Source organism: Sapajus apella, unplaced genomic scaffold (genome assembly GCF_009761245.1).
Source record: "Sapajus apella isolate SASKATOON/1434 unplaced genomic scaffold, GSC_monkey_1.0 scaffold40, whole genome shotgun sequence".
NCBI classification, from domain to species: domain Eukaryota; kingdom Metazoa; phylum Chordata; class Mammalia; order Primates; family Cebidae; genus Sapajus; species Sapajus apella.
In genome coordinates, this window is record NW_022436980.1 from 19,710,667 (window position 1) to 19,735,507 (window position 24,841).

The 24,841-nt window shown below is 40.8% G+C and overlaps 1 protein-coding gene and 1 pseudogene across 2 annotated transcripts in view; one reads left to right on the top strand and one right to left on the bottom strand.

Moving 5' to 3' along the window:
* Window positions 1–1,210: 1,210 nt before the first annotated feature.
* ADGRG7 (adhesion G protein-coupled receptor G7) overlaps window positions 1,211–24,841 on the bottom strand; it is a 92,922-nt gene continuing 69,291 nt past the window's right edge. Inside the window, exon 16 of one of the 2 annotated variants that reach the window (XM_032299275.1) lies at window positions 1,211–1,899. In XM_032299275.1, coding sequence (XP_032155166.1) covers window positions 1,642–1,899 — 258 coding nt within the window. In that variant the 3' untranslated portion in view covers window positions 1,211–1,641. The remainder of the gene's footprint in view (window positions 1,900–24,841) is intronic. The other variant, XM_032299276.1, reaches the window with a different exon arrangement.
* On the top strand, window positions 2,949–10,932 carry LOC116565362 (annotated as a pseudogene).

The window sequence follows — 24,841 nt, forward strand, 5'->3', positions numbered from 1 at the left end:
GGTCATGCTTAACTCAGAAAAACAGGCACAAATTGGGACTTGCCCAGGCAAACTAAAATATATAGTAACCCTCCCAACTCGGTCCTTGGACTTTACATTAATCAATCCATTAAATTACCTTTCACCTTTAACTTGACTTAGATTTCTATCATTAAACTGAAAATTGCTGACCGGTGTATGAGACAATGATTTAAATCAAAGGAATTATTTCCTAGTGGCAGGATTCATTTCAGGGTAGATACAAGAATATCCATGTCCACCTGAATTAGTCTCCACAATTGCATGCGGAGTTTGCACATTTATGGTGCAGATATTTCAGCAACATTTTATGGAATTTTAGTTGCTATGCCCCAAAAATGCTGAAAAAAGGGTAAAGAAAACAACTGTAATTACAAAGGAAACACATCCACCTACCCTCAGGCTAAATATGTCTCTTTGGTGATTTTTCTTTTTCTTTTTTTTTTTTTTTAACATTTAAAGTGGCCCTTACTTAAGGTTTATTTTCATCTGAATACACATTTTGAGTCAACCACATCTTATCATTTTCCCTGGCCCAGCTACTATTTAGGTGCAGCCCTACGACACCACTAAGAATACTGGCTTTGGGATCTGCTTTCATTCTTTATTTTCTTCCCTTTACTTTTTTCTGTTCTCCTATAAATACAGGCTCTTGTTGGCTTGCCCAGGAACCCAACAGGCATTTGCAACTATTTCTCTAAAAAACATACATTCTTTAGAGAGTGCCAAGCCGACATGACATTTGTTAATCTCTTAATTCAGTACACTGACAGCAGCTGTCTGATCTATGGCAAAACAGAAAACAGCAATTTAAAGACTCTGTATCACAAGTCCAGTGGGAATGCTCCCCACCTAAACAGAGGCCATTTTTTATGAGGAAGCCATTTGTAATTCAAGTGTTTGACCTTCCACGAGCAGTTAAATCTTTTAAAAGCCATCAGGGATGATTGTGACTAACTTCTCATTTTTGGGGTCTCAGTGTCACTTCATTGATAAAAGGGCAGATATATCAAGAACTGGAAGGAAATACCCATTTAGTAACAAATTAACCTGTCTCACTGCTCATTTCTTACAGAGCCAATTCTCCTGGTCACAGAACATACTTTTTTTAAAAAACAGAAAAAAATCCCTTTTCAAAAGTTTAATTGGTGTCAAATTCTTCATTAGAAATAAAAGTACAAGCACACACAACTTTAAAATATTCAAAGGTCAAAAGTTTAATACATATAAGCAAATCCCCACACACTGTTCACCAGGAGTCATTTTGTTCTGGAAGGTAAATTTTTCTCTCCATGTCCTTTATAGTAACTTGTAAAAGAATTTGTTATAGGTTCTACATTTTTGTTAAAGAGTGTCACAAAGATTTAATGATATAAGAAACAATGGTAATCTTGAATGCTATGCGAAATTCTTCACCTCATTCAAGTACGAATCTATTGAAAAATACAAAAACTACCAAGTCCATTATCCCTAATAATAATAAACAACAGGTTTTATCTAATTCTTAGTCCTGAGCAAAATATATTGTGGAAGACTTTCTGGGAGGACTGGGAAGTAAAGGAGAGAAACAGATAAAATTCAAACGAATTGATTAAAAAGACCACAACAGGTAAGTTTCACTGCCTAGGTGCTTTCCTTTGCTTGGTCACTTTCAGAGAGTGTGATTTCCTCAATACTTACAGAGGGTTCCAGTAACCTAAAGTGTTCATGTAGGGTTGGTAATGTCCTGATAAAATCATACATCTTTAAACGCAGCCTTGGCCTGGTCATTGAAGGCAATGACTTCATTCTCCCAGCAGACGATAATGACGTCAACACTTTGGAAGCTTCACTCTGGAAGATTTTTGTTCTAACAGTATACAGAATAAAAATTTGCAATCCCTGCAGATAGAACAAAAGTTTAATGTTGGGTAAGTGCTGAGATACAGTATCAACGAAGAGATTTTATTTCACTCCGCCACCCAACCTTCTCATCTACACGGTACTTCCTCAACTTGAATTTTCCAGTCTGCAGCTCCCACGTACTTTTTAATCTGAGAGGGTTAAAGTAAAGTCTTTCCCACATACAAATCCCTACATGTAATAGTACAATAGCAGATGCAGAAGACCTGAGTTCAGGTCCCGGGTTGCCACTAGCTGGCCGTGTAAATTTGCTCATTTCCTAAGTTTGATCATCTTCAATTTCCAGTTCTAACATTCTGTGATTCCATATTTCTTGGAGTTTTAGTAAAGTAACTAGAAATTTGTGCACTTAAGGACAAAAAAAATGTAAAGCCCTTCTAGTCACTGGTTTTCCATACTTTACATACGAAAACCAGATGTATATGATCAATTGAGCCACAGAACACTGAATAATATTTTCTATATGTTTTCAGTAAAAACTGTGATTTATTGAAGTCATATTAGTATCAGACCCTTGCTTTTCACTTAATCCTCATCATTTGATCATTCTCACGTAAACCTCACATCAACCCAATACAACGAGCCTTATCATCCCCACATTTCAGATAAAGAAATTAAAGTTCATATAAACTAAGTAATTTGTCCAAGATTACCAAACCAGTACTCAGTGGAGTCTGGCATTGAATTCTTACATCTTTGGCTCCAAAACCCCTCCTCTATCTGATATATGGTGCTGCCTATCCTGTTGCTTGTAACTGTAATAGAAAGTGACTGCAAAGTGTATCATAGCTTGTAAGATGCCTCTGTTAATTCTTATTAATATCCTTTGTGGAAATGACAGATTAAATAGCATCTGTCGTTAGGTTGATAATATTGTGCCAATGTCACTCTCTTGATTTTGACGGTATTCTATGGTTATATATTATCATTTGGGAAAGTGGGACAAAGAATATGTGGGAGCTGTACTATTTTTCCAAATTTTGCATTAAATCATTTCAAAATGAAATTATTTTAAAAAATGAATATCCATGGGCATCTCCCACTCTGGCATCTATAGGGCCCCAACCCCTGTAAGAGTTTATTTTTAGAATCACTCCTGTGAGTACTGTTATAGGAGACTCCTGGTACTACAGAAAGACCCTGATAGTTTGACTAATAAAATCAATAACTGCTGGTAACAGACAGACTTGTTCTCAGGCCAAACCTGCCTGGAGACACAGGTTTCAGAAGGACAGGAGTGGTCATTGGTCATCCGGATTGTTCAAGGGAGAGAAATTTATTTGGGGCACATGAGAAATTCAGTTTCTAGAAACGCATCTTTTTTTGTGGAGTACACTGTTTCACATGATTTTTCCAGAATTTAAATTCTAAGGCAAAACTAAGATTGTAGCAAATTTCTGGTGGAACCATAATTAGGAAAAGACCCTAGACCATGGATAAGTCATAAAAACACCATCCTGTTGGACCTGTTTGAGTGGACTCCCAGTATTTCAGTGCTTCCTAAAATCCCAAAGATGGTATTTGAAAAGAAAAAATGCGTGGGTCAAACTGATTACCACTAACACAAAGATCAAATTGTGACTTCTAAGTAATATCTGTAGCATTTAGTAAATGTTTGTTAGAATTACAGCATTCTAAATCTGGAAGTTTTATGTGTGAACAAATCTAGTTATTCCTACACTTCAGTACATAGACATCACCTGAGGTCCTTGTTTAAAATGAAGAGTCCCAGCTTCTATGCCTGTAGATTCTGACTGAGTAGGTAAGGGGTGAGGCCCAGGAATCAGCATTTTGACACACAATGTAAGTTCTGATGTAGGTAATATTCAGACCCATTTTACAAAACACTGTGTTAATTTTAACATCCATATTGCCCCCCACCCCATTTTATATTTTGCATAACTCACCTGCAGAGGTTATGTGATTTTCCTATAATCATAGGAATCAATGATAAAGCTGGGTAACAGCCTAAATTTCCTGACTTTTAGCTCCATGTGCTTGCCACACTCAATTTTACCATGTTGTAATCTTATCATTTTACCATTTACAATTTTGACCATTTTACCATTAACATTTTGTAATGAACCTCTCTTTTATAATGTGCCCCTCCTATGCATGGAGAAGAGACTATCCTTGACTATGCCTTCATTCAGATTCCTCCCTAAATTCCTGTTCACTCTGGGAAACAAGCCCATGGATCAGTTGGCAGTGTCAGACTAGGCTTACCTTATTTATTGACCTTCTAGGAGTTTCCATTTCATATTGACAATAGTAAAGAACTACATTATATCCATTTAAATTTAGTGGCAGTCACCCATCCATTATCTGAGGGAATTAGTCCGAAAGCACACTGGAGAGGGCTCCCTGGGATAGAGGATGGGTTCTTAGAGGCATCAAATATGGTGGTAGTAATTCAGAAAGCCAAGCAACTCCCCACACTGCACTACAGAGTCTGACCAAATACCCTTCCTAACAATTTCCATTTTGTATCAAAGACTTTCCTCCTCAATGACATTTTAACAGCCAACATGACACCAGCTTCACATGGCAGTTACCATTCTTAGCAACTTAATGGGATAGTCATCAAAATTGCAGTTTCTTCGTGAAATAGAGAACTATAGCTCATCCTGACATTGAACAAAGATGTTATCTACTGTGAAAGATATTCACGAGCAAGTTCCTTGCACTCAGAGAACTGATATTCTAATTGAGGAGATAAGTGTATGCATAAAAAGTTAATTTTAGAGCGTAAAAAGAAGAGGGAACAAATACATTTACAAAACAATACATTTATTTGATAATGAGCTATATGTATTCATTTAGTTGATAGTTAATAAAGGTAGAATGAAAGTCATCACCACAAAGAAATGAAGCCCATTAACAAATAATCTATGTAGATTATATCAGTCATTTTAATAATGTATTAAAGCTACATAAGATGTGATCTTTGGAAAAGTTGGATAAAGGGTACACAGGAATTCTCCATACTATTTGCAACAGGTCTGAAATTATTTCAAAATAATTTTTAAAAAGGGATGACACAAGAATGGGGAAAAATATAATTTTGGTCCCTTCTCAGACTTTATTTTCACAACATAAAATTTCCATACATCTATAGAATGTCAGTGAAAAAAGGTCATTGCCAAGAATTAAATGCCCAGCTAATGTGTAGTTTGTGTGTCATGGTATCGAAAGAAAAATTAACGGATAGAAAAGTCCTCATTAATGTTTACCAACCATCCACTGAATATTTACTCAAAAATTACTATTATTAATGAGAGATCCTTAAAGAAAGGAAGTCAAAATACAAGGACATTCCAACATAAAAGGACTGGCAAAACATTAAAAACACCTAAACATAGAGTTAAGTATAAGAAAATACAGTTAATATAATTATCAAACATAATCTAAGTATTATAAATATTTCTTAAAAGAAAATAATGTAGACAGTAAAACTTAACGACAACATATCATATTTCAAAATGTACAAACAAAACTACAAGAAGCAGTTAAACTGTGTTAATATTATTATCTCGAAAAGCGAGGAATCAGTATCTACTGTTTTACTCTAGAAATCGAAATCTGTTTTATAAGTTGTAGTAATAGTCAACAAACAAAGATTATAATTAGCAGAATTTAAAATAGAATGAAAATATTGCAAGTAGAGGAAGTTATACTAAAAAACATAATTTATATAACACAGTACATAAAACTAAGAAGGCAGTGATAGATATGCAGGGAAAAAAACTAAGATAAAATAAAATCAAACATTAGTTTTGATAGCTAGTATTTAAATAGCCAAAAGTTTAACACTTGTAATAAAATGGGAAAACTGGGCAGGCACAGTGGCTCAGGCCTGTAATCCCAACACTTTGGGAAGCTGAGGCAGGATGACCACTTGAGCCCAGGAGTTCAAGACCAGCTAAACAACATAGTGAGACCCTATCTCTACAAAAAATAAAAACATTTGAAAAACAATTAGGCATGACAGCACATGCAGGTAGTCCCAGTTACTTGGGAGGTTGAGGTGGGATAATCACCTGAGTCCAAGAGACCGAGGCTGCAATCAGCTATGATTATGTCACTGCACTCCAGGCTGGGTAACAAAGCGAGACCTTGTCTCAATAAACAAACAAATAGGCTTCCAGGCAAGATGGGCGAATAGGAACAGCTACGGTCTATAGCTCCCAGCGAGATCAACGCAAAAGGCAAGTGATTTATACATTTCCAACTGAGGTACCCGGCTCATCTCACTGGGACTGGTTAGACAGTGGATGTAGCCCACAGAGGATAAGCCAAAGCAGGGTGGGGTGTTGCCTCACCCAGGAAGCGCAAGGAGTTGGGGAACTCCCTCCCCTAGCCAAGAGAAGCTGTGAGGGACTGTGCCATGAGGAACTGTGTACTCCAGCCCAGATAATGTGTTTTTCCCATGGTCTTAACAACCCGTAGACCAAGAGATTCCCTCTAGTGCCTACACTACCAGCATTTCAACCACAAAACTGGGTGGCCATTTGGGCAGACACCAAGATAGCTGCAGGAGTTTTATTTCATACCCCAGTGGCACCTGGAGTCCCAGAGAGACAAAACTGTTCACTCCCCTGGAAATGGGGCTGAAGTCAGACACCCAAGTGGCCTAGCTCAGCGGATCCACCCCCACAGAGCCCAGCAAGCTAAGATCCACTGGCTTGAAATTCTTGCTTCCAGTACAGCAGTCTGAAGTCAACCTGGAACACTCGAGCTTGGTGGGGGGATGCTCATCTGCCATTACTGAGGCTTGAGTAGTCAGTTTTCCCCTCGCAATGTAAACAGGATGCTGGGAAGTTTGAACTGGGTGAAGCCCATCACAGCTCAGCTAAGCCACTGTAGCCAGACTGCCTCTCTAGATTTCCCCTCTCTGGGCAGGGCATCTCTAAAAGAAAGGCAGCAGCCACAGTCAAAGGCTTATAGATCAAACTCCTATCTCCCTGTGACAGAGCACCTGGGGGAAGAGGCAGCTGTGGCTGCAGCTTCAGCAGACTTAACGTTCCTGCCTGCTGGCTCTGAAGAGAGCAGTGAATCTCCCAGCACAGCGCTCAAGTTCTGCTAAGGGACAGACTGCCCCCTCAAGTGGGTCCCTGACCCCCATGCCTCCTGACTGGGAGATATCTCCCAGCAGGGGTCGACAGACACCTCATACAGGAGAGCTTCAGCTGGCATCTAGCAGGTGCCCCTCTGGGATGAAGATTTCAGAGGAAGGAACAGGTAGCAATCTTTGCTGTTCTGTAGCCTCTGCTTGTGGTACAGGCAAACAAGGTCTGGAGTGGACCTCTAACAAAATGCAGCAGACCTGCAGCAGAGAGGCCTGACTGCTAGAAAGAAAACTAACAAACAGAAAGGAATCACATCCACACCAACAAAAAGGACGTCCACACAGAAACCCCATCCAAAGGTCACCAGCACCAAAGACCAAAGGAAGATAAATCCAGAAAGATGAGAAAAAAACAGTGGAAAAAGGCTGAAAATTCCAAAAACCAGAACACCTCTTCTCCTCCAAAAGATTACAACTCCTCACCAGCAAGGGAACAAAACTGGACAGAAAATGAGTTTGACAAATTGACAGAAGTAAGCTTCAGAAGGTGAATAATAACAAACTCCTCTGAGTTAAAGGAGCATGTTCTAACCCAAAGCAAGAAAGCTAAATACCTTGAAAAAAGATTAGAGGAATGGCTAAGTAGAATAACTAGTTTAAAGAAGAACATAAATGACCTGATGGAGCTGAAAAACACAGCATGAGAACTTCGCCACACATACGCAAGTATCAATAGCCAAATCGATCAAGCAGAAGAAAGGATATCAGTGATTGAAGATGAACTTAATGAAATAAAGGATGAAGACAAGATTAGAGAAAAAAGAATGAAAAGAAATGAACAGAGCCTCCAAGAAATATGGGACTATGTGAAAAGACCAAACCTACATTTGATTGGTGTACCTGAATGTGATGGGGAGAATGGAACCAAGTTGGAAAACACTCTTCAGGATGTTATCCAGGAGAACTTCCCCAACCTAGCAATACAGGCCAACAATCAAATTCAGGAATTGCAGAAAACACCACAAAGATACTCCTCAAGAAGAGCAACCCCAAGGCACATAATCGTCAGATTCACCAGGGTTGAAATGAAGGAAAAAATGCTAAGGGCAGCCAGATATAAAGGTTGGGTTACCCACAAAGGGAAGCCCATCAGACTAACAGTGGATCTCTCTGCAGAAACCCTACAAGCCAGAAGAGAGTGGGGGCCAATATTCAACACTCTTAAAGAAAAGAATTTTCAAACCAAAATTTCATATCCAGCCAAACTAAGCTTCATAAGCAAAAGAGAAATAAAATCCTTTACAGACAAGCAAATGCTGAGAGATTTTTGTCACTACCAGGCCTACCATACAAGCATTCCTGAAGGAAGTATTAAACATGGAAAGCAAAAACCGGTACCAGACACTGCAAAAACATACCAAATTGTGAAGACCATTGACACTGTGAAGACACTGCATGAGTTAATGGGCAAGCTAACCAGCTAGCATCATAATGACAGGATCAAATTCACACATAACAATATTAACCTTAAATGTAAATGAGCTAAACTCCCCAATTAAAAGACTCAGACTGGCAAATTGGATAAAGAGTCAAGACCTATCAGTGTGCTGTATTCAGGAGACCTACCTCACGTGCACAGACACAAATAGTCTCAAAATAAAGGGATGAAGGAAGATTTACCAAGCAAATTACAGGCAAAAAAAAAGCAGGAATTACAATCCTAGTCTCTGATAAAACAGACTATAAACCAACAAAGGTAAACAAAGACAAAGAAGGTCATTACATGATGGTAAAAGGATCAATGCAACAAAAAGAGCTAACTATCCTAAATGTATATGCACCCAATACAGGAGGACCCGGATTCATAAAACATGTTCTTAAAGACCTACAAAGAGACTTAGACTCCCACACAGTAGTGGAAGACTTTAACACCCCACTGTCAATATTAGACAGATCAACGAGACAGAAAATTAACATGGATGTTCGGGACTTGAACTCATATCTGGACCAAGTGGACCTAATAGACATTTCCAGAACTCTCCACCCCAAATCAACAGAACATACATTCTTCTCAGCACCATATTGCCCTGATTCTAAAATTGACCACATAATTGGAAGTAAATCACTCCTCAGCAAATGCAAAAGAAAGGAAATCATAACAAACAGTCTCTGGGACCACAGTACAATCAAATTAGAACTCAGGATTCAGAAACTCACTCAAAACCACACAACTCATGGAAACTGAGCAACCTGCTCCTGAATCACTACAGGGTACATAATGAAACTGAGGCAGAAATAAATAAGTTCTTTGAAACTAATGAGAATAAAGACAGAATCTCTGGGACACACCCAAAGCAGTGTTTCGAGTGACATTTATAACACTAAATGCCAGCAAGAGAAATCAGGAAAGATCTAAAATCGACACCCTAACATCACACTTAAAAGAACTAGAGAAGCAAAAGCAAATAAATTCAAAAGCTGGCAGAAGATGAGAAATAACTAAGATCAGAGCAGAACTGAATGAGACAGAAACAGGAAAGACCCTTAAAAAATCAATGAGGCCGCTGCCACCTTCTGATCGCAGGGTCCGGGGGCGGTAGCCTCTCGCAGCTCTGGAGGATGCAGGAGGGAGGCCTGCGGGCACAGGGGCGAGTGGGCCGGGAGCCTGAGCGGTGGAGGAGGCAGCAGCAGGGACACGGCGGCCCTGACAAGCTGCTCAAAGCTCCTGAAAGTGGGCACACTCTGGCGTCACTGCTCCCACAGCCGTGAAGATGGTCACGCCCTGGACACGGTTCTACTCCAACAGCGGCTGCCTGTGCTGCCCTGTCCGCACTGGCACGGCACCTGGTACCTGGTCATCAGTGCCTGGTACTATTGATTTTATTGAATACTCTAGCTGATCAGATCAGTATTACTTCTCAAGTTCTGAACTGGGCGGTGACTTTGAGTTCATGGATGATGCCAACATGTGCATTGCCATTGCGATTTCTCTTCTCATGATTCTGTTATGGGCTATGGCTACTTAGGAGCATACAAGCCACACGCAGCCTGGATCATCCCACTCTTCTGTTACCTGATCTTTGATTTTGCCCTGAACACCTTGGTTGCAATCACTGTGCCTGTTTATCCAAACTCCATTCAGGAATACATAGGACAACTGCCTCCTAATTTTCCCTGCAGAGATGATGTCATCTCAGCGAATCCTACCTGTTTGGTCCTTATTATTCTTCTGTTTGTTAGCATTACCTTGACTTTTCAGGGCTACTTGATTAGCTGTGTTTGGAGCTGCTACCCATACATCAATGGCAGGAAGTCCTCCGATGTCCTGGTTACCAGCAATGACAACATGGTGCTGCTACCCCCGTATGATGATGCCACTGTGAATGCTGCTGCCAAGGAGCCTCCGCCACCTTCCATGTCTGCCTAAGCCTTCAAGTGGGTGGAGCTGAGGGCAGCAGCTTGACTTTTTTGACATCTGAGCCACAGTTCTGTTATTTCACTTTTGTGATGAGCTCTCTGAGCTTGTTGCTGAAATGCCACTTTTTAAAATTTAGATGTTAGGTTGAAACCTGTACTTTTTAGCATATGCTTTACTAGAACACTGTGATAGATGAGCTGTAGAATTCTTTCTGTAGGATTCAGGGTGTAATGGGCTTCACTAACCTTCCCTAGCCACTGAAACTTCCCCCAAATCTGATGGCTCCAGAGTCAGAGAAGTTCACTTTTGTACCTGCTGGACCCCAAAGTTGGGCAGTTAGTCACATTTTTTCCTCTCTGTTCCCTCTATTTTGAAAGTGTAAAATAAAACAAAAAATAGACAACTTTTTCTTAAGCCATTCCAGTGTAGGGAACAGAACCTTATGAAAACAGGAATGTCAACTGTGTAATCATTGTTCTATTTAGGTAAATAGAAGTCCTTATATGTGTATTACAAGAACTTCCCCCATAGCATCCCTTATGACTTAAGTTTGCATTTTGTGGTAAAGAATTTTTCTCCATGGCCTAAATTAAACTATTAGAAATCACTGGGCCGTGGGAGCAGTAACTATCTGATGACTGTTCTTGCGTATCCGGGTCCAGGGACATAGGGCGATGTGCCTCGTCTGTGTTAGAGGGTGGGACGGGTGTGTTTGGTGCTGCATGGGATCTGGTGCTCCTCTCCTGGATTTCACATCCCTTCCCAGGGCCTGCTTTTACTAGATGTTCTGCCCTAGCCTGGTTCAAGGAGGTCATCCAACTGACTTTATCAAGTGGGATTGGGATATATTTGATACACATTTGCCTAACAACATGGAAAAGGGTTTTCCTCCTCCTTTCCCTGCAGGGTACATTCTACTGCTTCGAACTTCCAAGTATGCCTAGTCACCTTTTAAAATGCAAACGTGTTCAGAAAAACGAAGGTTGTTTTCCTCATATGCACTTATTATCTTGACTACCTGAACTGCAAGGGATTTTTATATATTCATACGTTCCAAAGTCAGCTACTCTCCTCTTGGTTCATTATTGAATGTGCTATAAATGAAACCTTTTGCAATTAAAAAGAGATTTGCCCACCAAAAAAAAAAAATCAATGAATCCAGAAGCTTGTTTTCTGAAAAGATCAACAAAATAAATAGACTACTAGCCAGTCTATTTAATAATTGCTAGTGAGGCTATTAAAGAAGAAAAGAGAGAAGAATCAAATAGACACAATAAAAATGATAAATGGGGTATCACCACTGATTCCACACAAATGCTAACTACCATCAGAGAATACTATAAACACCTCTATGCAAATAAACCAGAAAATCTAGAAGAAATTGATAAATTCCTGGACACGTACACGCTCCCAAGACTAAACCACAAAGATGTCGAATCCCTGAATAGACCAATAACAAATTCTGAAATTGAGGTGGTAATTAGTAGCCTACCAACCAGAAAAAGCCCAGGACCACACGGATTCAAAGCTGAATTCTACCAGAAGTACAAAGTGAAGCTGGTACCATTCCTTCTGAAACTATATTAAACAATACAGAAAGAGGGACTCTTCCCTAAGTCATTTTATGAAGCCAGCATCATTCTGATAGCAAAACCTGGCAGAGACATAACAAAAGAAGAAAATTTCAGGCCAATATCCCTGATGAATACTGATGCAAAAATCCTCAATAAAATACTGGCACACCAAATCAAGCAGCACCTCAAAAAGCTTATCCCTAGCAATCAAGTCGGCTTCATTCCTGGGATGCCAGGCTGGTTCAACATATGCAAATCAATAAACATAATCCATCACATAAACAGAACCAATGACAAAAATCACAGGATCATCTTAATAGATGATCATATTAAATTAAACACTGCTTCATGCTAAAAACTCTCAGTAAACTAGGTATTGATGGAATGTATCACAAAATAATAAAAGCTATCTATGACAAACCCACAGTCAATATCATGCTGAATGGGCAAAAGCTGGAAGAACTCCCTTTGAAAACCAGCACAAGACAAGCATGCCCTCTCTCTCCACTCCGACTCAACATATTATCGGAAGTTCTGGACAGGGCAATCAGGCAAGAGAGAGAAATAAAGGTATTCAAACAGGAAGAGAGGAAGTCAAATTGTCCTTGTTTGCAGATGACATGACTGTATATTTAGAAAACTCCATTGTCTCAGCCCAAAATCTACTTAAGCTGATAAACAACTTCAGCAAAGTCTCAGAATACGATCAATGTGCAATAATCACAAGCATTCCTATACACCAATAATAGACAAACAGAGAGCCAAATCATGAGTGAACATGTAATTCACAATTACTACAAAGAGAATAAAATACCTAGGAATATAACTTAAAAGGGATGTGAAGGACGTCTTCAAGGAGAACTACATACCACTGCTCAAGGAAATAAGAGAGGACACAAACAAATGGAAAAGCATTCTGTGCTCACGGATAGGAGGAATGAGTATTGTGAAAATGGCCATACTGCCCAAAACAATTTATAGATTCAATGCTATTCCTACCAAACTACAATTGACTTTCTTCACAGAATTAGAAAAAACTACTTATTTCATATGGAGTCAAAAAAGATCCTATATAGCCAAGGCAATCCTAAGTAAAAAGAACAAAGTTGGAGGCACCTTGCTACCTGACTTCAACTATACTACAAAGCTACAGTAACCAAAACAGCATGGTACTGGTACCAAAACAGATATATAGACTAATGGAACAGAACAGAGACCTCAGAAATAACACCACACATCCACAACCATCTGATCTTTGACAAACCTGACCAAAAAAAGCAGTGGAGAAAAGATTCCTTATTTAATAAATGATGTTGAGAAAATTGGCTAGCCATTTGCAGAAAACTAAAACTGAACCCCTTCCTTATACCTTATACAAAAACTAACTCAAAATGGATTAAAGACTTAAATGTAAGACCTAAAATCATAAAAACCCTAGAAGGAAACCTAGGCAATACCATTCAGGACATAAGCATGAGCAAAGGCTTCATGACTAAAACACCAAAAGCAATAGCAACATAAGCCAAAATTGACAAATGGACCTAATTAAAGAGCTTCTGCAGTGCAAAAGAAACTATCATCAGAGTGAACAGGCAACCTACGGAATGGGAGAAAATTTTTGCAATCTATCCATCTGACAAAGCGCTAATATGCAGAATCTACAAAGAAACAAATTTACAAAAAAAAAAAAATCCCCATCAAAAAGTGGGTGAAAGATATGAAGAGATACTTCTCAAAAGAAGATATTTATGCAGCCAAAAAACACATTAAAAAAAGCTCAACATCACACTGATCGTTAGAGAAATTCAAATCAAAACCACAAAGAGATATCATCTCACACAAGTCAGAATGGTGATTATTAAAAAGTCAGGAAACAACAGATGCTGGAGAGGATGTAGAGAAATAAGAACACTTTTACACTGCTGGTAGGAATCAACATTAGTTCAACCACTGTGGAAGACAATGTGGCGATTCCTCAAGGATCTAGAATCAGAAATACCATTTGGCCCAACAATCCCATTACTGGGTATATACTCAGAGGATTATAAATCATTCTAGTATAAAGACACATGCACACGTATGTTTACTGAGGCACAGTTCACGATAGCAAAGGCTTGGAACCAACCCAATTGCTCATCAGTGATAGACTGGATAAAGAAAATGTGGCACATATACATCATGGAATACTATGCAGCCATAAAAAAGGATAAGTTCATGTCCTTTGCAGGGACATGGATGAAGCTGGAAACCATCATTCTCAGCAAACTAACACAAGAATGGAAAATCAAACACCGCATGTTCTCACTTATAAGTGGGAGTTGAACAATGAGAACACATGGACACAAAAAGGAGAACATCACACACCAGGACCTGTTGAGGGGTGGGGAGCTAGAGGAGAAATAGCATTAGGAGAAATACCTAATGTAGATGATGGGTTGATGGGTGCAGCAAACCACCATGGCACATGTATACCTGTGTAACAAACCTGCATGTTCTGCACATGTATATCAGAACTTAAAGTATAAAAATAATAAAATGAATAAACAGATAAAATGGATAAACTCTGAGAAAATTATCAAAAACAAACAAATGTAGGCATGGTCTAAAAAGAAGTCAAAAAAGCAAACAGAAACAAACTTGAAGTTTGTTACATTGATATATGGAAAATCAGATTACAAGATAAACTGGAACTGAGTGACTTGTTATATTGCTGAAAGGTATAATGCTCCATAGATATATTAAATAGCATATCCATAAATTTCCAGGAACATGGTAATACCTCATTGAATTGTATAAAGACCAATTGCTAAAACAGTCATAAGAAAAATTAATAGAAAAATAACAATAAAAGGAAGTTTTACACGTCTCTTTCAGCCTTTGATGAACAAAGGTAAGTGAGATTTTATTAAAAAACTAATTTGAGAACTAAAGATAACAAGCGCCTTAAAAAAGTATTGTTAGTGTTATGAGATCCTTGGGGTGTTGTTTCGCCAGCCAGAAATCTCTGTGGCCAGTGGCACCTTTGCCCAAGTTTAGCTCTGGCCCACTGTACTCTTTCCGCCCACTCAGCCTGGCAGGCTGTGCTTGGCTTACACTACCGGCCTGAATCCACACCTACCAAGGACGAGCCAGGTGTGGGGTGATGAGGTATGCGTAAGCAAGCATGGGTTCCGGCCACTGTGCACAGCCAGGCGTGCCAGCTGCAGTGGGGCAGGCAGCTCCAGGCACTGGCACAAGCACCATCTCCCTACAAGAGTGTAGCTGGACCAGGTGTACCATAAGCAGCTTCTATGGCTAACACCAGGGAACCTGGTGACACCAGAAGCTTGGAGACACCGGGAACCTCAGAGCCCTAAAGAGGGTGTCACCCTGGCTCAGGGAGCTCCTAGTTCTGGGGTTCCTGAAGGGCAACAGCTCTTCTCTCTTCTCTCCTTCTTGTTGCCCACAATGTGGAGAGCATGGGCATGTTTCAGCCCTGCCCTGTTTGTGTTACACCTCTTTTAGCCCTGCCATTCTGGTGTGTCCCTAGTTCTTGTCCCGCATCCAGGAAGAATGAGGTACACAGACAAGTGGAGGGTGAGCAGGATGAAAAGGAGCTTTACTGAATGATAGAACACCTCAAAGGACACCTGCAGTGGGCAGCTCCTCTCCATAGCCAGAGTGTTCCGATGAGTGTTCAGCTCTCAGCAGAGAAGGTAGCTCCTAACCTCAGTGGGTCATCCCATCCTCTCTCTGCCCTCTCCTTGAGACTGGCTGAGTCCAAGGGTTTTTATGAGCCTCATAGGAGAGGAAGTGCATGCTGATTGGTCCATGGGTGGCCATTGGTGGGCCCAGGGAAAAACATACACTCCCCTTTCAGTCCATGGGACTGGCAACTCGGCCCCAGGCTTCAGGCCCTTCCTGACTTTAAAGTAGAGCTTCATCAGAGACCCGCCGCCTTCCACCCAAAAGCCTGTTTGCCTCCTGCCTCTATTCATTGCACCCAGGCAGAGGGGGTCTTTCTCGGTCAGCATCTGCGACAGGGCAGCTGCAGCTGCACCCAGGGAGTTCCCACCCTGCCAACTGAGAACAGGTGGGGCTCCCACGTGTCCCAAGTTCCTGTTGGCTCAGTGGAGTGTGCAGCCGCGGCCAGGCATCCTCACAGCCTGGGGTGGGCGCTCCAGGTCCTCACTGGGGCTGGGCCAGCATCCAAAGAAGGGGTGACATCACTGTGAGTTCTTCCTCTGGCCTCAGCACTCAGGGGCAGCCTGGGGCTCCCTTTGCCTGGCTCATGGCCTTGCCTGGGGGCCACCTCCAGGAGCAGATCATGGGCCCTGGGCCCAGTCATTGGGAATGTCAGGCTCAGTGGTCACCTTGATGTGGAACAGATCCTGAGGACACAGCCTCGGGTGACCCAGAGCAGAGACTGTTCCCAAGGTACAGGAACTTGGTGCTGTCAGTGGGCTGGGTATAGTGCCCACATTGGTGGCTGGGTCCTCAAAACGGGCACTGCTCCCACTTCCCACCCCAGACCCCTGAAGCATGACCCCAGATCTATATGTTGGCCTCCCCCCACATTCCATGCACAAGTGTGGCACCGCCCTGGGCCCAGTTCCACCTTGGGACCCCTCTCCGCTTGCTCTCCCATGCTCAGCTGTACCGCTCTCCCACTGATGGGTGGCCGGGCCCGGCCCCATCACAGCAGCAACCAGCGATGGGTTCCCAGGGCAGTGGACTCCCAGGGGGCTCTCTGGGGCAGGCTCTGGGGACTGCCTGCTTCACATGAGGACCTCGTGCCTGTACCCCCTTGCAGCTGGAGTCATGGCAGCAGCCGCTTCAGGTAGGCTGCTGCTGCCATCATTAGGAAGTAATCTCAATAAATATCAAAACTGAAAATTCTCAAAAAGTTCTAACAGTCATGTGGATTCTCTGAGTTATTTCCTTGCCTTTAGGGTTCATGGTCTGGAGCTTCAGCAGTGAGCTTTCAGGAAGGGGCTCCTTTCCTTGCCCTGGGCAGGGAAATGGTAATGTCTGCTCAGTGGTAATGCTTGTTCATACAGACGATCTGGTGGGGTGTGAGTACTTTAAGGGAGAAGTATTTTTATTCTACTGAAGTATAATTAATTCTGCCAGCTTAGAGGAGAAATGCTTCCATACTAAAGAGAGAAAAGTCCATTTAGTAGTTTCATTGCTCTTTCATCAGAGTAAGGAGCAATGTTCACTGTGGGAGGAGACACAGAGTAAGGAACGTAAAGAGAAATTCTGATTTCAAAATGTCTTTCAAGGTCCGGTGCAGAGGCTCACGCCTGTAATCCCAGCACTTTGGGAGACTGAGGCCGGTGGATCATGAGGTCAGGAGTTCAAGACCAGCCTGGCCAGCATGGTAAAACCCTGTCTTACCAGGCGTGGTGACTCACACCTGCAATCCCAGCACTTTGGGAGGCTGAGGCAGGTGGATCACAAGGTCAGGAATTTGAGACCAGCCTGGCCAGCATGGTGAAACCCTGTCTCTACTAAAAATACAAAAAATTAGCCAGGCATAGTGGTAAGTACCTGTAATCCCAGCTACTCAGGAGGCTGAGGCAGGAGAATCACTTGAACCCAGGAGGCACAGGTTGCAGTGAGCCAAGATCGTGCCACTGCACTCCAACATGGGTGTCAGAGTAAGACTCCATCTCAATAAAACAAAAAACAAAAAACAAAAAAACCCTGTCTCTACTGAAAATACATAAATTAGCCAGGCATGCTGGCACACGCCTGTAATCCCAGGTACTCAGGAGGCTGAGGCACAAGAATTGCTTGAACCCAGGAGGTGGAAGTTGCCCTGAGGTGAGATCATGCCATTGCACTCCAGCCTGGGTGACAGAGTGAGGCCATCTCAAAAAAAAAAATCTTTCAATAATGCATCTTTGTTTTTAATGTCTTGACATTCATCACACATAACACATAACTACAAAGGTTAAAAAAAAAAAACTTTCCAAAGTCAAAGAAATTTATTTTTATCTACCATTTTGTTTTATCTTCATCACTATTTTTATGATGATAAAATCAGGAGGTGACCAGAATCCAAATGTTTACCTTTGTGGAATTATTTCCAAAAGAAAAAATATGTAACTTACTTTCAGATTTTTAAAACAAAGTGTGAACTGAATTTTTTAAAGGTTTATGGTTAAATATGTCCTTGAGATAAGACTCAAGGAATGAAAGCATGTTCAGTCTAATGTAAAATTATGCCACAAAACACTTCATAAAATTCTGCTTCTATTAAATCAACTCTCTTGACAATAACAACTAGAAACTCTGGATACAATATTTTTAAAGGTCGACCAGAAGACACTGGAGGACAATAAAAACAGTCTAAAATGGGAAGAGGAGTTTACATTTGGAAAAAGGAACCAATACTAGGTAGGCTTCCTGTTTTGTTTTTAACATATTTTAGACTGAAAGCAGACCCTGTTCAGCCCCAGTCAGGGTGACTAAACCTGGAGTTGAAGTATGGGGTCTTATGAAGCTGAGAAACTAGAGGATAGGGTTTAGGGAGATGACAGCAGCTAGAAAGTAAGGAAGAATATCCAAGATATTCTTGAAGGAGGCAGAGAGGGGGAGCTTCAGAGTCTGTTTATAATCTCTGCTTAAATCAATTATTGACTCTTGAACTGTATATACATAGGGCAGACTCTAAGCTCAACTAAGTTTAAAAAGACTAAACAGAGATTGAAGCTGTTCACCAAAGGGGAGACAGAGTTTTCAGTACACAGTAGTTTTTAGTAGACAGTAGCCTACCCAAGTTAATTGTCTGCTAAGCCCTTCTTAGTACGAATATAAAAACATGCAGAGTTGATACAGCATATTATTTTTACTGTCTAGGAAACAATCAAAATTTCTAGACATATGAAGAATAAGGAAAACATGACCCATACTGAAAAATCACAGAAAACTTACTGAAATGATTCAAATATTAGATTTAGCAGATAAAGACTTTAAAGTACCATTATAACATGTTTAAGTATGTAAGGAAAAAGGCACCATTTGCTGGAAGGAAGGTTGTGGCATGACCTGCTTATCTGGTGCAGAAAGAAAGAGATCATGGAACACCATGACTCCATGCTCAAGGGAGGAACGCCTCTTGGAAGCACAAGAATGTGACCAGATTTGCTGGCTCCTATCTATGACCCCTCTAGCTTATTTAATGATTAAATCTAGAATAGAATTTATTCTTTATGCCTCAAAGGAAATGCCAAACCACTCTAGCTGTCTCTCCCCACACCCTACCACATTCTTGCTTTGTGTTGTACACCAATAAATGGTGTGGGTCTCCAGAGCTTGGGGCCTTCGCAGACTCCATACTCATGTTGGCCCCCTGGTCCCCACTTTATGCACTCTTAAATTGTCTTTTCTCATTTGTCTTCACCATCCCTTGGAACCCCCACAGTCTGTGTCAGGGCTGGGCCCCAACACTTTTAATAAGTGAAAAGTGAGGAAATATCAGAAGAATTAAAAACTATAAAAATAATAATTCTTAAAAGTATAGCATCTAAAATAGAAATTACTGGATAAGCTCAACAGTAGACTGAAGATAATTGAAGAAAAAGCCAATGACCTTTAAGATATATTACTATAGTAATCTAGTCTAATTAATAGCAAAAAGAAAGAATGAGGAAAATGAACAGAGCTCAGGAACCTGTGGAACAATATCAGTGGTCTAACATATATGTAATTAGATTCTCAGAATCCCTTTTTTTCAAATAGAAAAACTACTTGAAAACATTATCATGAAAAATTTCTCAAATTTGGTAAAAGGCATAAATTAACAGATTCTAGAAACTCAACAATCCCAGGCAGAATACATGCAAAGAAAATAAAACCTAGTTACATCATGGTCAAAATACTGAATATCAAAGATAAAGAGAAAATCTTAAAGCAACCAGAGGAAAATAACCCTCATACGTTCAGGAGAACAATAATATGAAGAACTGAGGTTGTCTCATTACAAAATGAAGCCAGTTTGTAAAATTATTTCTTCATATGAAAAGGGGAAAAAGAACTGTCAACCCAGAATTCTATATCCAGTAAAAACATACTTCAAGAATGAAAGCAAAATAAAGTCAATTTTAGATAAAAATAAATCAGGACATTTGTTACCAGAAGACATATATTACAAAACATTCTAAAGGAATATCTCCAGTATGAAGGGAAACAGTACCAAATAGAAATTCAGATCTTCAGAAAGGAATGAAGAAACTAGAAATCATAGTTGTATGACTGAATGTAAAAATTCTTTTCTCTTAATTTCCTTAAAATATATGTGTGTTTAAAGCAAAAATAAGAACATTGCATAGTAGGGTTTGTAATGTATGCATATGTAATACATAATGTATGCATATGTAATACATAAAGGTAAAATATGAGAGAAGAGAGGATGGTAAGAGGACTTATAGTGTTATAAGATTCTTGGACTTTACTAGAAAGTAGTAAAATATTAGCTCTGAGTTGATGATGAAAAGTTAAGGATGTATAATGTATCCCTAAATTGACCCCAAAATGCAAAGAAGTATTGCTTAATAACTGAAATATAAATTAAAATTAGAATCCTAATAATATTAAATGTATCAAAAAGTAGGCAAAAAAGGAGAAACAGGAATAAAAAATAGAATGGCCACAGAAAACAAATAGGAAAATGGCACAATTAACCCATATCTTCAATGACACAAATTAACCCATATTGAAAAATACATTAGATCTAAATGGAATAAACACTTAATTAAAAGAGATTGCCAGAATGGATGAAAAGGTAAGACTTGTATTTGCTGTCTACCTGATACACACTTAAAATATAAAGGCACAAATAATTGAGAGCAAAGGGATGAAAACATACATATCAGGTAATCAATATGCATAAAGCTGGATGTAAAATAAAATAAAGTATTATTGGAGGAAAAGAAACCTTTTTATCTAAATGATAAAATTATCAATTCATCTATTAGATGCATATACAATCACAAATGTATATGCATCTAATAGTGGAACCTCAAAACATGTGAAGCAAACATTGACAGAATTAAGGAAACACACATATTTACAATCATAGGTGGAGATTTTAATACTCCTTTTTTGGCAATTGACAGAATAAGACAAAAATATTGGTAAAGATAGAAAATGTGTGTGCCATTAACAATCACTTTGACATAACCTTTTTTAGAACATTTTATTTAACAACTACAGAATACATATTTTTTTCCAGAGTAAATGTTTTATTCACCAAAATAGACCAAAGGTTGGGCCATAAAACAAGACTCAATAAATTTAAAAGAACTGAAAGGGGGACTGGATCCAAGATAGTCGTTTAGGAACAGCTCAGGATTGCAGCTCCCAGTGAAAGCGCAAAGGGTGAGTGAACGCCGCGTTTTTATTGCCCACAGACTAGGAAATTCCCGGGCGGAGGTGCTCCACGGTCGCCAGCGCGGCTGTTTTGGCCAGTGTGGCTGTGCCGGCCGGCGCCGCTGCTTTGCCCCGCGCGGCTGCTTTGTTGGCACCCCGGAGCCGCGGTTCTCCGTACAAAATACACCGGTCCAGGTGCCCTTTTGGCTGGTGATTGGAGCCACGGGAAGTCGCCCGTACGCCGGTTCAAAAAGGGGACTGAGCAGAGAACCAGGACAGTAGATTCCAGGGCAAGAAAAAAAAAAAAGCGCCACAAACCTCAGTGCCGCTGTTTAAGCCAGCGCAGTGAGTGGCCACAGGGGAAAACAAACAGACCCCGGCACCTCTTCAACAGGCGACTGGAACGCCAACTTAAAAAAGGCTCTGAGGCAGGGAGCCAGGCGATCAGGCTCGGCTGGTCCCACCCCCACAAAAGAACAGCAACCAGAAACTCTGGATGGAGAGTTTCACAGCAAGCGCAGCTGAACCCGGGACGGTCCAGCTCTGTGGGGCAGGGGCGTCCACCATTACGAGGCAGCCCGCCATTGCCAAGGCAACCCGCCATTGCTGAGACAGCCCGACGTTGCCAAGGCAACCCGCCACAGCAGAGACTCCGCCCCAACAGAGGTGGGCCACCATTGCCAAGGCAGTTCTAACTACACCCATATAAACAGGACTGCAGGGAAGTTCACTCGGCAGCGGGGCGGAGCCCACAGCAGCTCAGCAAAGCTGCTATAGGCCGACAGTGACTAGGCTGCCTCCTTGCTGGGCTGGGCAGTTCTGAAGGAAAAAAAAAAAAAAAGAAGGTGGCAGCATAACGGAAACTCATAAATAAAGCCCTAAATCCCTGGGACAGAGCACCTGGGAACAAAAAGCAGTTTATGAGTTCTGCTGCAGCAGACCTAAAAGTACCTGCCCAGCAGCTCTGAATGAACAACAGAGCTCGCAGCTCACCATTTGAGCTCCTATAAAGAAGAGACCGTCTCCTCAAGCAGCTTCCTGACCCCTATATATCCAAAAAGACACCTCATAAAAGAGAGATCAGATTGACACTAGGCGGGTATCCTTCTGGGACAAAGATAGCAGAAGAAGAAAACTGGTAACAACCCTTGCTGTTCAGCAGCTGCTGCAGGTAAACCCCAGGCAAGCAGGGCCTGGAGTGAACCTCAGCAGACCTACAGCAGAGGGGCCAGACTGTCAGAAGGAAAACCAAGAAACAGAAATAACCTCATCATCAACATACAGAACGTCAATCTGAAAGATTTGAGACCCGATCTGAAAGCCAGCAACTACAAAGTCGACAGGTGGATAAATCCTTAAAGATGGGAAGAAACCAGCGCAAAAAGGATGAAAACACCCGAAACCAGAACACCTCTCCTGCTCCAAGGGATCACAACTTCTCACCAGCAAGGGAACAAGGTTGGATGGAGAACGAGTGTGATGAAATGACAGAATCAGACTTCAGAAGGTGGGTAGTAAGAAACTTCTGTGAACTCAAAGAACATGTTCTAACCAGATGCAAAGAAACTAAGAACCTTGAAAAAAGATTTGACGAAATGCTAACGAGAATGGACAAAACAGAAAGGAATATAAGTGAATTGATGGAGCTGAAAAACGCAACAGGAGAACTTCGTGAAGCATGCACAAGTATCAACAGCCAAATTGACCAAGCAGAAGAAAGGATATCAGAGGTCAAAGATCAACTCAATGAAATAAAACGGGAAGGCAAGACTGGAGAAAAAAGGGTAAAAAGGAATGAACAAAGTCTCCAAGAAATGTGGGACTATGTGAAAAAACCTCATCCAGGTTTGATAGGTGTACCCGAATGCGACGAAGAGAATGAATCCAAGCTGGAAAATACTCTTCAGGATATTATCCAGGAAAACTTCCCCAACCTAGCAAGGCAGGCAAACATTCAAGTCCAGGAAATACAGAGAACACCACAAAGATATTCGTCAAGAAGAGCAACCCCAAGGCACATAATCGTCAGATTCACCAGGGTCGAAATGAAGGAGAAAATACTAAGGGCAGCCAGAGAGAAAGGTCGGGTTACCCATAAAGGGAAGCCTATCAGACTCACAGCAGATCTATCAGCAGAAACCCTACAAGCCAGAAGAGAATGGGGGCCAATATTCAACATCCTTAAAGAAAAGAACTTTCAACCCAGAATCTCCTATCCAGCCAAACTAAGCTTCATAAGTGAAGGAAAAATAAAATCCTTTGGGAACATGCAAGTACTCAGAGATTTCGTCACCACCAGGCCAGCTCTACAAGAGCTCCTGAAAGAGGCTCTACACATATAAAGGAACAACAAGTACCAGCTCAACTAAAGGGCAAAACACCCAGCTAGCACCAAAATGGCAGTATCAAATTCACACATAACAATATTAACCCTAAATGTAAATGGACTAAATGCCCCAGTCAAAAGACACAGACTGGCAAATTGGATGAAAAGACAAAACCCATCGGTGTGCTGTATCCAGGAAACCCATCTCACATGCAAGGATACACAAAGGCTCAAAATAAAGGGATGGAGGAAGATTTACCAAGCAAATGGAGAGCAAAAAAAAGCAGGAGTTGCAATTCTCATCTCTGATAAATTAGACTTTAAAGCAACAAAGATCATAAGAGACAAAGAGGGACATTACATAATGGTAAAAGGATCAATGCAACAAGAAGAGCTAACGATCCTAAATATATACGCACCCAATACAGAAGCACCCAGATACATAAGGCAAGTTCTTAATGACTTACAAAGAGACTTAGACTCCCACACAATAATAGTGGGAGACTTTAACACCCCATTGTCAACATTAGACAGATCAACCAGACAGAAAATTAACAAGGATATCCAGGACTTGAACTCAGACCTGGACCAAGCAAACCTAATAGACATTTACAGAACTCTCCACCCCAAATCCACAGAATATACATTCTTCTCAGCACCACATCACACCTACTCTAAAATTGACTACAGAATTGGGAGTAAATCACTCCTCAGCAAATGCAAAAGAACGGAAATCATAACAAACAGTCTCTCAGACCACAGTGCAATCAAGTTAGAACACAGAATTCAAAAACTAACCCAGAACCGCACAGCTTCATGGAAACTGAACAACTTGCTCTTGAATGTTGACTGGATAAATAATGAAATGAAGGCAGAAATAAAGATGTTCTTCGAAACCAACGAGAATGAAGACACAACATACCAGAATCTCTGAGACACATTTAAAGCAGTCTCTAGAGGAAAATATATAGCAATAAGTGCCCACATGAGAAGCAAGGAGAGATCAAAAATTGACACCCTATCATCAAAACTGAAAGAGCTAGAGGAGCAAGATCAAAAAAACTCAAAGCCAAGCAGAAGACAAGAAATAGCTAAGATCAGAGCAGAACTGAAGGAGATAGAGACACAAAAAACCCTTCAAAAAATCAATAAATCCAGGAGCTGGTTTTTTGAAAAGA